General features: G+C 51.9%; 1 protein-coding gene across 1 annotated transcript in view; it reads left to right on the top strand.

Annotated features, from left to right (window-relative positions):
* Positions 1-770: 770 nt before the first annotated feature.
* The window catches only part of LOC104501243 (dihydropyrimidinase-related protein 3), a 17,127-nt gene continuing 6,907 nt past the window's right edge, over positions 771-10,990 (top strand). The window contains exons 1-7 of the mRNA XM_010145020.1: positions 771-791; positions 3,038-3,126; positions 5,423-5,607; positions 6,612-6,776; positions 7,004-7,065; positions 7,458-7,538; positions 8,754-8,822. Of these exons, the coding sequence (XP_010143322.1) occupies positions 771-791; positions 3,038-3,126; positions 5,423-5,607; positions 6,612-6,776; positions 7,004-7,065; positions 7,458-7,538; positions 8,754-8,822 (672 nt within the window). The remainder of the gene's footprint in view (positions 792-3,037; positions 3,127-5,422; positions 5,608-6,611; positions 6,777-7,003; positions 7,066-7,457; positions 7,539-8,753; positions 8,823-10,990) is intronic.

The raw sequence follows: 10,990 nt of genomic DNA, 5'->3' as shown, positions 1-10,990 counted from the left end.
GGTGCACTCCTGAGTGATGCCAGAGCTTGAAGATGTGGTGGCATTTGGGTTTTACTTTATTCTACTTTTTATTTTTCCCTTGTAGTTGGTAGTTAGGTGCTGATGCAACCCTTCTTTCTCCTTCGGGCGAGACCGGCTTGGGGCAGGACCCGAGGCAGTGCCCAATGCCCTCAATGAATGCCTTGTTCATGCTCCAGCCATTATGGACCTCACAATGTTGTGTACTAACAGAGCGAGCACTGAGCAGCCCGTCCCATGTGCCACAGAATGACCGTCTGTGTTTGTGGGCAGGCCTATTTTCTGAGTCCATATTAACAGTTTATTCAGTAATTGTCAAGTGCTGCAGTCTCCTACCCCCATGCTGTCTGCGCCCGTCTCCCTGTGCTTTCTCTCGTCTGAGGCACAGGGAGAGGCAGGCCAGCATCAGGATTTGCCGGTGCTCCCACACTCGAGTGAGAATGAACTCCAGGGCCTTCGGGAAAACAAACTGGGGAGGTTTAAAGGGTATGGGCAAGTCAGAAAGAAAAAAAAAATTTAAAAGGAGACCAAATAACGTAGTTGAATCTGGGCAGGTAAGCCAAGGAGGATCTGCCAGGGCACAGTGGACTGGTTATGTGGGAGAAACTCTATGTAGTTGACTGAAATAGAAAATAATAATCTTCTTCCTTCTGTTTCTGACCGTGGCCCCGATTCTTCCATAGCTGACACCTGACACTGTTGCTTGGTATTTTCCATCTACATTTCTTGTTCTGCTACTTAAACACTCATCAATGGCATCCACAGGAGCCGCTGCTCACCTGCTTGCCTGTGGTGACTGACAGACTATAAGCAACTGTCTGTGGTCACACTTCATTGTTTCAGGGGTTTCTGAACTTAAAATGTTAGTGAGAGGACAATTGGATAGACACAAAGGGAAGGACAAGCGCCCTTTGTGCACCTGTGCTGGATGAGGAGGAGAATCAGTGGCTCATCAACATTTGTTCGTGCCGGGGGTCGTCAGCCCAAGGCCAAGCGTCACTGCTGTGTCCCCATCAGGGAGAGACGTGGCACAGGCTCAGCGCTGGCCTGAGGTCCTGGGATCCCAGGCCAGTGCTCACCCGGCCATCCTCCTGCCTCGGCTGCGCCTGAGGAGAAGAGCTGCAAGTGAGAGGTGGTAGTGGTGCCCTGGGTCTCGAGGCGAGGCTGGAACCTTCGTGTGCTGGTTGCGAGCTGTTTAGAGGAGCCACGTCTCTGCCCAGCAGCGTGCCCTTGGTCCAGACCCACCTTAGACAGTGAAGTTCTGCTAGACCTCTGCACCGATGTGTGAGCTTAGGTCAGGGGAGAAGGGGAGCTGAGCTCTGGTCTGCTGGTCGGGGAGGACGGTGGGGACGGGAACAGGGGAACAACTCAGCTCTCTGCTTTTGCTGGTGGGAGGCAAAGCTCCTGATGGGTGTTAAGCTGCTCTGAGCAGAGAAGGTAAATCCCTGCTGCTGGGGCTTGGGTTGTTGGCCATTGGTACAGTCGTGGGAAGGTCCTTGCCTGGGCAGCCAGGAGAGACCGTGGCTCTTGCCCCTGTGCCAGCACTGAGCTGCAGCCGGGGCTGAAAGCGATGTGCATTCTGAGCCTTTCCCCACCCAGTTTCTTTGTCTCGGCTGTGTGTGGATGAGATTGCTGTAAAAACGCACACCGGTCGCTGGGCTTTGGCTGCTGCAAGCTGCAGGGACACGGGGGGATTCTCTTTGATCCTTCTGTTGCCAGGGAGGAAGCTGTAAATTACCACCACTATGGTGATACTTCCAGAAATCGCCCCAGGGGCAGCGGATGAAGAACAAACCCAGTTCCCTGTAGAGGAATTAATTGTGCGAGAGCTTTGCAGAGTGAGGCTGGTGCATGACTCCTGTGGGAGGCTCCAGTAAGCTGTAGTCCAGGCTCAGGCTGTGGAAAGGGGATGTACTCACATGCCAAAAGCTGGGCTGTGGGGCACTGGGGGGAGCAGAGAGGAAAGCATGGGGGGCTTGAGAGCTGGAGTGTTGCTGGAGGTGTTTTAAGCAGTCAGGAGGACTGTGTCTTCTCTGGAACAGCATTGTCAGCTTATGCCACCTGAATGCTCGGTAGCCATGTGTGAGGTCAGGCCGTTTGCCCCAGAACTGCCTGCAGCTGGTGTTCGCACTTGTGCAGGTGGAGGTAGCAGAGCAGGATGTCAGCCTTCCCGGTCCCTCAGGACAGGGTCTGTTCCCCTCAGAACAGTGTCCATTCTCTCCCATCAGTGTATGCTGGGCTGCCCAGGTCCAAAAGCGTGAATACAGAAAGAGCACCAGAACCAGTCTGGTCCACATGCTGCTCCACTGTCCAGCTCTGCTGCTTCGAGAGGGCTGCTGGCCACTTCAGTCACTGTAAAGGAGAGCAGAGGAGATGGTAGATGATGAGATGGAAACACAGTCCAGTGTCTCCTGGGTCTTGTGTGGACCTGTGATGTGAAATGCCTCAGAAGGACTCTCCCAAGCGTTTTAGAGGAGGAATGGATTCCAACAGATGCATCATCTGCAGGGCTGCCTGTCCTGTTGATCTTTGCAAGGTGGTAACAGATGAGAAAGATACAAACTGCCTTCTTTAATACAACTTATTCTGCGTGGTATTTGGATAAGGTTGAAGGACACGTCCTTAGTAACAAACTTGCTTCAACACTGGTGTGTGGCTTGTGCTGCCTGCAGATTTGTGTGTGTAATGACCAGGTGTAGGAAGCTTTTGATTTCTCTCTATATTTAATGGAGGCATATTTGCTGTGTCCCCAGTGACTCTCCATTGCACTCATTCTGCCTCGGTGGTATTTCTGGCAGCATCGGCTCCATTCAGAAACAGCCCTACGAGTACGACTTTGTCAGTCTTGCTCTTGTGCTGTTGTTTGAAGTGTCGGTACAGATGTGGACTTCCCGCAGCAAGGCTGTTGGGGTGAGCTGTCTGATGCAGTCAGAGAGCACCCAAGAAGGGTACTGTGCTGGCTGCTAAGAAGCGTGTGTATTGGGTGCTACTGACAGCTGCTGTGCTCTTCCCTTCGCAGAGTGACCGTCTCCTCATTAAAGGAGGGAGAATAGTCAACGATGACCAGTCATTCTATGCTGACATTTACATGGAGGATGGCCTCATAAAGTAAGTATGGGACTTCTGAAATCTCTGTCTCCCCTTAAATCAGCTTCAGGTTGGATAGTTGGTGACTTTTTGTGGGTGTGGTCTGTACCCAACTTGCTGGCCAGTAAAACTTGGTAGCCCGCTGGTTAGAGGCTCAGGTTGGCAGCGTGTGCGAGCACGTGTGTGATTGCCTGATGTATTTGCCTAGTAACTCCAGTGACTGAATTGCAGTCAGGCTGGTGACTTGTGATAGAGCGCCCTTGGTACAACAGAGCTGCATCTAATTGTACCCAGAACAAGATTTATCTTTGGCTCTTGTTTTGCCCCATGTTAACAGTATTAGCATGAATGACCCCACACAAGATCCCATTTGTTAGCACTAACAAGGACAGTGCTGTGCTGCGGGTCATCTGCATCCCTCAGGTTCTCAGGAATTGCGGGCAAACCTCAGGGTCTCCCCAGCTGCCTCGGGTGTGTTTCAGAGGTGCAGTAATAACTCTGTTGTTTAAAGGCTACAGCTCAAATGTTATGTATCGTTATGTATCACGCTGGGACCAGCTCCAGGCTGGGTGAGTTGAAAGAACCGTGATAGTTTATAGCAGAGAGGCTTGAAAAGGCATCGCTTGCTCTGTGGTAAGAGGAAAATGTCCAGCCTTCCCCGGTATAGTGTATTTTAAACATCCACCAGCAGAGAAATACTTCAGGAAGTGGGACTGCATTTTTGTAGGGCTGTTTTTAGCTGGTGGACAAGAGCACTTGTGATTGACTAGTACCTGTACCCCGTCAGGGATCAGAGTCAGCTTCAGGTCTTGCCATGGCACAGGCTTTCTGGGTATCCCTGGGCAATTCACTTAGTCTGCAGCCCAGAGGTCAGGAATTTCACTGCCTTAGAAGTGAAATGCTCTCACAAATGAATTCTCGTGAGAATACAGCGAGCAGTTTAAATCCTTTGGCGATGGATTCATTTCAATTAAAGCAGTGGAAAGAGCTGCTGTTTCCTTGCTGTGAAGATACTGGAGTGAGCAGTTCTGTCCACAGAATTCTCCGGAAGAAACTTGCAAAGTGACTAAGGTTGAATGAATTGCAAAAATGGAATGTGGTCCTCATTTACCTCCCCAGTGAGCCAAGGAAATCAGAAGTTTTCCACTAAAACCAGCTTGTCTTTTATCTTGATTTATGAGGGAAGACTGAAGAAGGCTTGATGAAAATAGGATTTCTGAAAGAAGAGATTTGAAGGCTGGATGCTACATATGGACAGATAAAGGGATTGAGGGGGCGGGGAGCTGAGTGAAGGCAGTCCCAAGGTTCAGGTGACCTGGCCTGCAGGAGGACTGGGTATGTGTGGGGAGGAGACTGTTGTGTGCTAGAACAGCACAAACTCCAGAGGGCTCTAATGGTATTTTGGGTAGTGAAATTTTTAGGTTTCCTCTTTCCAGAAGATATTTGTAGGTACTCAGGATTTTATCTGCCTTCACTGCCACATGGCCCTGCTGATAGCAAAAATGTTCTTCAGAGGTGTGAAGGAGACAGCATGAGAGGGGAGATCCTGGGGAGGGGAATATTCTGTCTGCACTCCTTGGGAAGGGAGTGAGCGAGCGAGCCCAGTGCTGACAGGCCGTGCTGTGAGCCCAGATGGGCTGCAGCTGGCTGTGCTGTGCATTTTGTGAGCTCCTCACCAGCTTCCATTTACCCTCCAGACTTGGTGCTGTGAGCAGCATCACAAGTCCCTGACAAGCCCTGAGCTGGCCTAGCAGCTGTGGCATTACGATGGGAAATCATCTTTCTCTGTAAGTAAGCCTCAGACTTGAGCCTTACTTAAGGTGGGCAGAAGGACAGGGAAGAGGAGAGATTAGGGGTGCAGCTCACTGGAAGCGGGGCTGGTCTTGGGTTTGGTGGCGTTGGGAGTTGAGAGGACTTCTGTGCTGGAAACGCTCGAGGAGCCTGACTCGTGAATCTGTGGGGTATGAAGTGTGCTAGGCAGCTTCCAATGTACACTGCAGAGATCTGCATGCCCGTCAGACCACACTCCCCATCTACCCCGACCCAGTGCTGGCCCCAGACAGCAGGTGCCATCACAGACACCACTAGTGCAGCCGGACAGATGGCAGCCACCCCTGGTCTGTACAAACTGTAGGTCTAATCCAGCCAGACAATCCTGCGTTTTGCTGCAGAGCGAGGTGGTTTCACTCCGCTGGCTCCGGGAGTGGGAAGGAGTGGGGGCGATGGCCTGGCTGCTCCCTGGCTGAACTGCTTGTTGATTATGTTGTGGCTGGTTTTCCTGTGTGTGTGGGTCACCATCTTGGTGTCATCTCATCAGGCAGATTGGAGACAATCTGATTGTCCCTGGAGGGGTCAAAACCATAGAAGCCAATGGGAAGATGGTGATCCCTGGAGGAATTGATGTCCACACCCACCTGCAGATGCCATACAAGGGGATGACCACTGTGGATGACTTCTTCCAAGGAACAAAGGCAGCCCTGGCTGGTGGAACCACCATGATCAGTGAGTACAGCTGCACATGACAGCACCCAGCTCCTGGAGCAATATTCCAGCTCCTGGAACATTCCTCAGTTATTCCTGTTTCTCTTTGCTTTCCTGTTGTCTTTGTTTCAAAGATCCATGACAGTGTGCTTCTCTTTTCTGTGATCTCTGTCAGTGCAGTCTAGAGAGTGAGGATTTGAATGAATTTTTAGGATCGTTAGTAATAATGAAGTGGTGGGACAGGAGATTTGTGTAAGACCCTTTGTAGAACCTGTGTTCAGCAGTGCTTCATTGTCTGCAGCCACTGGTGCCTCTGGGACCCTCAAAAAGGAACAACAGCATAACATTTTTCCTGTTAAATAAAAATAGGGCAGCATGATGCTCAGATGACTGTGTCCTGGCATCCTGCACTGCTCAGAAATAAACAGTGCTAACAAAAAAGGAAAGGGAATTCTGAGGTCCTTCCCTGGAGAAGGCCGTGGTTGTGCGCTGGTTTGAGGTGCCGCGTTTCCTGCTGCGCAGTGGTCACAGCCGTGTGCTCTGCAGGTTTGCTTGGGGTGCAGGAGCAACAGGATTGGGTTTCCTGTCCTGCCAATGGATCTCCTATCTCCTGAGCCAAATAAATAAGTTGTGCGAAATGGACTGTGGCAGGGCACGGGGATTACACGGTGGGCAATAAAAGGTGCATTAGTATTGCAGCGCGGGAGGAGGCTGTGAGTTAATGGGATGGAAATGGGGGTGAGAAAGGACAAGGCCCTTCAGCTTTCAGCTGATTTCTCAGCAGAAGCCTGTAAAAGCCCCTGGTTCCATGCCAAAGGCCATTAAGCAAAGGCTCTGTGTGCTTTCCTGCCGAGAACAGCACTTGGAGGAGCAGGCACAGGTGATGGGGACCTCTTTAAAGCTGCCCCAGAGCTGCTGAGGACATGAGCCTGGGACTGCAGAGATGCCTTGCAGTGACTGGTGCCGTGGTGGGTGGCCGTGGTGGGGAGCCCTTGCCCACCCCTTGCCCTGCTGTGCCTCTGCAGTGGACCATGTGGTGCCGGAGCCTGAGTCCAGCCTGGCAGAGGCATTGGAGCGGTGGCGGGAGTGGGCTGACGGCAAGGCCTGCTGCGACTACGCGCTGCACGTGGACATCCCGCGCTGGAGCGACCGCGTCCGGCAGGAGCTGCACACCATGGTCCACGAGAAAGGTTTGCTGCCTGTCGCTCCCTGCCCGTGGCCTGCGCCAAGGAGGGCAAGGGGTGACCGTGCTGTCATCCATTCTTTTGCTGTTGCGTGCCTGCTGGGGTCCGGTGTGGCTGCCAGCAGGAGTTGTGCCTACAAACGGGCTGGTGGGAAGGGCAGCCCAGAGCATGGGAGGGATCTCCAGGAGGGAGAGCCCTGGCTCATCCCTCTCTACCCTCTGCTCTGCCCTTAGGAGTCAACTCCTTCATGGTGTACATGGCCTACAAGGATTTGTACCAGATGTCAAACACGGAGGTGAGACCACTGGCCATTTGGCTGCCGATGCACGGGGTGTTGCGGGGACAGCACCCATGGTGGACGCAGGCAGATGGGGTGACAGGCAGCCTGCTGCACCCGCCTGGCCCTCGCGTCTCCCCTTCTCCACCCTTGCTGCCTTCGGAGGGCTGCCCCAGGCTGTGGGCACAGTGTGCCAGCTGCCAGCCGGCCAGGCTGCCATGCTGCTGGGAGAGGCAGGGGTCTGGTGTGGGGGTCGCTGAGAGCATCCGCCGGCGGGCACGGCCTTTGGAGAGCACACCAAGCCCTGCCGTGCCAGGACCCTCGGCTGAAGGGCTGCACCGGTTCCGGGGCCGGCACAGCCCAAGGCAGTCTGTCTGCTCCATAATAATTTTTTCTTGTCTCTCTTTTAGCTGTATGAGATATTCAGCTGCCTGGCAGAGCTGGGTGCCATAGCTCAAGTTCATGCTGAAAACGGAGACATAATTGCGCAGGTAACTAACTACTCCTCTGGTGTGCAGGGGCTGGAAGTCTGTCCCAGGCAGGCTCGGTGTGGGGCATGAGCAAAATGGCTCTAAAGCTGCTTGGACATCTTTTGCAAGGTGATCTCTTTGCTGCTCATCAGCAATATAAAATTTGCCAATATTTTCTGCTCTGACCCTGTGGTGCGTAAGTGAATCTGAAAACGTGAATTAGCGACTATCTAAATGGAAGAGAGTGGGCCATCGAGTACAGTATGCTCACCCCAACCTCACCTCCTTTAGAGATCTTTGTCTGGCACATGATCAAGAGTTAAAGTGTATTGAAAAGTGCCGTGGCAAGAGAGGCGTTTTCTCCCTGCTGGAAGCAAGCAGCTGTCTGATGAGCTGGGTGTGCCAGGGGGTTGTCAGGAGGGCTGTGGTTTGGCCCGGAGGGGTTAGTCTGTATTGACCTGCAGTGTAGTAATTGGTTCTGCATGAGAGAAAGTCCGAGTGTTTTGGTTTTCATTAAGGTGGAGAAGGCATTGCTCAGTTGTGCTCCAAAACTACTTGTTTTTTCCTTTCTGTCTTCTTCCTGGGAGTTCAAGAAGTGTGAATGAAGGGGTCATTCTTCAAATGTCCTCTCACTCTGCAAGAATCAGTTTTTCTTTGGACTTTTTAGAGCTGCTGTGGACAACTGGGTGGCTCTTCCATATGAGAACAAAGGGTGGTCAGAGGAGTTGTATTGGCTAGAGTTTATCCCTACTTCAGCACCAGCCTAACCACAAAATGCCCCAAAACTATTAGCTGGTAGCACTTCACAGACCTAAACACACAGGGGATTATCCATCATCCTTAATTATAGCAGCAAAATACTTGGGGTAATGTTAATACAGGAACCCACATCCCACACAACCAGCTTCTGTAGAGACTGGGACAGGACAGGATGGGTACAGGACCCAGGAGTAGCCTTGGGAGGAGAATTGGCTCTCTAGTTTGTACTCGGACTACTTGCTTTTCAGAAGGGGAGCCAGGGAGGCCTTGGACAGGGACTATAAGGATCAAGCGCTGTATGGGGAGCTGGGGAGTTTTGTACCTTTTTTTCCTCCACCCTCTGCTTGTTTCACGGCGCATGCGGCACGGGGTGGTGGCCCTCCCGGGGGAAGGGCGCAATGCAGGAGGGACCAGCTTTTCTGCGTGGCTGGTAGTTTCACAGTCTTGTAACATCTCTCTGATTTTTCGGTGTCCTAGGAACAAGCCAAGATGTTGGAGATGGGAATAACCGGCCCCGAGGGCCACGTGCTGAGCAGGCCCGAGGAGGTAAGATGGACAGGGTGGTACCAGCCTTGCTGCACGGAAGAGCTTTCCCTGCAAGGCACAGCAGGGCTTGGTGTATGTAGGGGGGCCAAGCAAGGACTGGACAGGGAGTGTGCGCGTCCGTGGGGGTATCCTTTTATACAGACAACACTGCCTTGTGCATCATCAGCTCAGGAGAGAGTGAGATATGCCTTTGTGACAAACATTTTTCAGTCTTGTTGGAGTCTCCAGGCAGAGACAGGGGCTTCTGAGTCTCCCAGAGATTAATCAATCCACAGAAAGGTCCATGTGGCTGTAGCAGCATTTGGGGCTGGTTTGGGGCCATTTGTCTTGTATAGGTGACTCCATGGGTGAGAGAGGCCTGAGAGGAGCTGAGTGGTGAGTTTTAGCTCCTCTCAAAAGTCACTGTTCACGTCTGAGTGCAGACAGATTCCAGCCTATTCCTGCTTAATCTCTGCTAAGGGTCTAAAGTATGTTTCAAAATCAGATGGACAAAGCCATTGGTGGAAGGAGTGAGAGGGAAGGAGAGGGGAAATTCCCTGGTTACAAATCATTGTCAAGACACTAATTAGATTACTTCTAATTTTAGCTCTCTGATTTTTCTTCTGTTTGGACCATTAATTGGAGTTGAGTCCAATTTTAGACAGGTTTTCTTGAGGTAGCTCCCTGCTGAGAGGTGCTTTTAACTTTCTGTAGCACGTGAGAGAGGAAAACAATAGGAATTTAGTACAACAGCAAAGCCTACCAGAGGAGCACAGGGACACTTCTCTACTTCAGTTGGCTTAAGTTAGAAGTTGATTGTATTACGGCTGATGACAACATATATAGTGTAATACAGTGCTTATGCTCCTCGAAGTATGAGGGTATAAAGCGTTTTCTCATACAGGGAAGAGGCTCCACGTCAAATACAGTAGATTAAAGTCCCTCTGCGGGTAAACTGCCATTTATTTTTATGGCTCTAGACCTATTGCCATGCGTTGGCAAGTAACCCGCAATTATGGACTGCTGTGATTGTGCCAGGATTTGAAAACCGTCCTGTTATCGTAAGACAATGCTGTGGTTCTTCTCATCCAAAGCCATAAAACATTGCTGAGTGTTTGATCTTGAAATGCCATTAAAGCATAAGGCAACTGAGACCAGTGCAAGAAGGCTCCAGATATCATCTGTTCCGCTAAATCCAGATCTCATCACCTTTGAAAATGACCTGTCCCTTTTCCAGAACGTACTCTACCTGGGGAGATGTTGGGTAGAGCTCAAATGACCCTACCCTGCTACCCCCATAAAGCCTGCAGGTTGATGGCAAAGCACTGGGGGATGATCCATAGCTTTGTGGCTCTGCGCTGTCCTGGAGAGACCTCTCTGGAGGTTAAAGACATGCTCTTCTACAGGCGATGGTGGTGATTTGGTAGGGCAGGATGGTGCTGCTCCACATCATAACCTGCCGTGAAGGGTATTCAGTGATGGCTGTTTGCTCCTGTCCACATGTTAAACCCTGTCAACTACTCAAGTCCATAAGTGCACTGATAAAAATGTTTTAAAATTTCTGTTTAAAGAGTCGTTAAGCAGAAGAGAAAAACCTCCTTTCGCTGTGCAGCAGATAGGCCTGCAGCAGTACGAGAGAGTACAGGTGTATGTGTGTCGGCGCAGGGTCCACTGCCCTGGCTCCTGGGAGAGTGGCTCCCGCTCGCACGGGCACTGCCTGCTGCCAGCCCCGGCTCCCTGGGAGCTGGCTGACTGCTACGTTGTCTTTTTAAGGCTTCTGTTTTGAACTTCTCATGCCGAAGCTTGAAGCCAAGCTGTAAAGCAAACAGTTGGAGAACCTCCGGGGTTGAGCTCAGGCTGAGCACAGGCTGATGTCATAGTCCAAAGATATCCCCACGATGGAAATCCACCCTCAGCTTACAGCTGGACAGTGAAGCGTGGGGCGGGCGTCAGCAGGCTGGGACAAGTGGCAGCTGCCTCGCGGGACAGCCAGAGCCCGGCGTGAGCAGCCTGCCAGCGCGGAGCTCGTGGCCCCCCAGCCACGGGCAGGATGACTATGGTTAAACCCAGCGCAGCCGCAGGAGAGCCTGGAGCTGGGAGTGGTCTGAAGGAGCAGACCCTTTTGCTGTCTGGCGACAGCCTCTGAGCCTGACAACAGGCGTGGGCAGTGGTCCCTGGGATTATCTGGC

Source organism: Buceros rhinoceros, unplaced genomic scaffold, assembly GCF_000710305.1.
Source record: "Buceros rhinoceros silvestris isolate BGI_N320 unplaced genomic scaffold, ASM71030v1 scaffold16301, whole genome shotgun sequence".
Taxonomy (NCBI): Eukaryota; Metazoa; Chordata; class Aves; order Bucerotiformes; family Bucerotidae; genus Buceros; species Buceros rhinoceros.
Note: the sequence above shows the minus strand (reverse complement) of the source record. Positions and strands in the feature narration are given on the sequence as shown.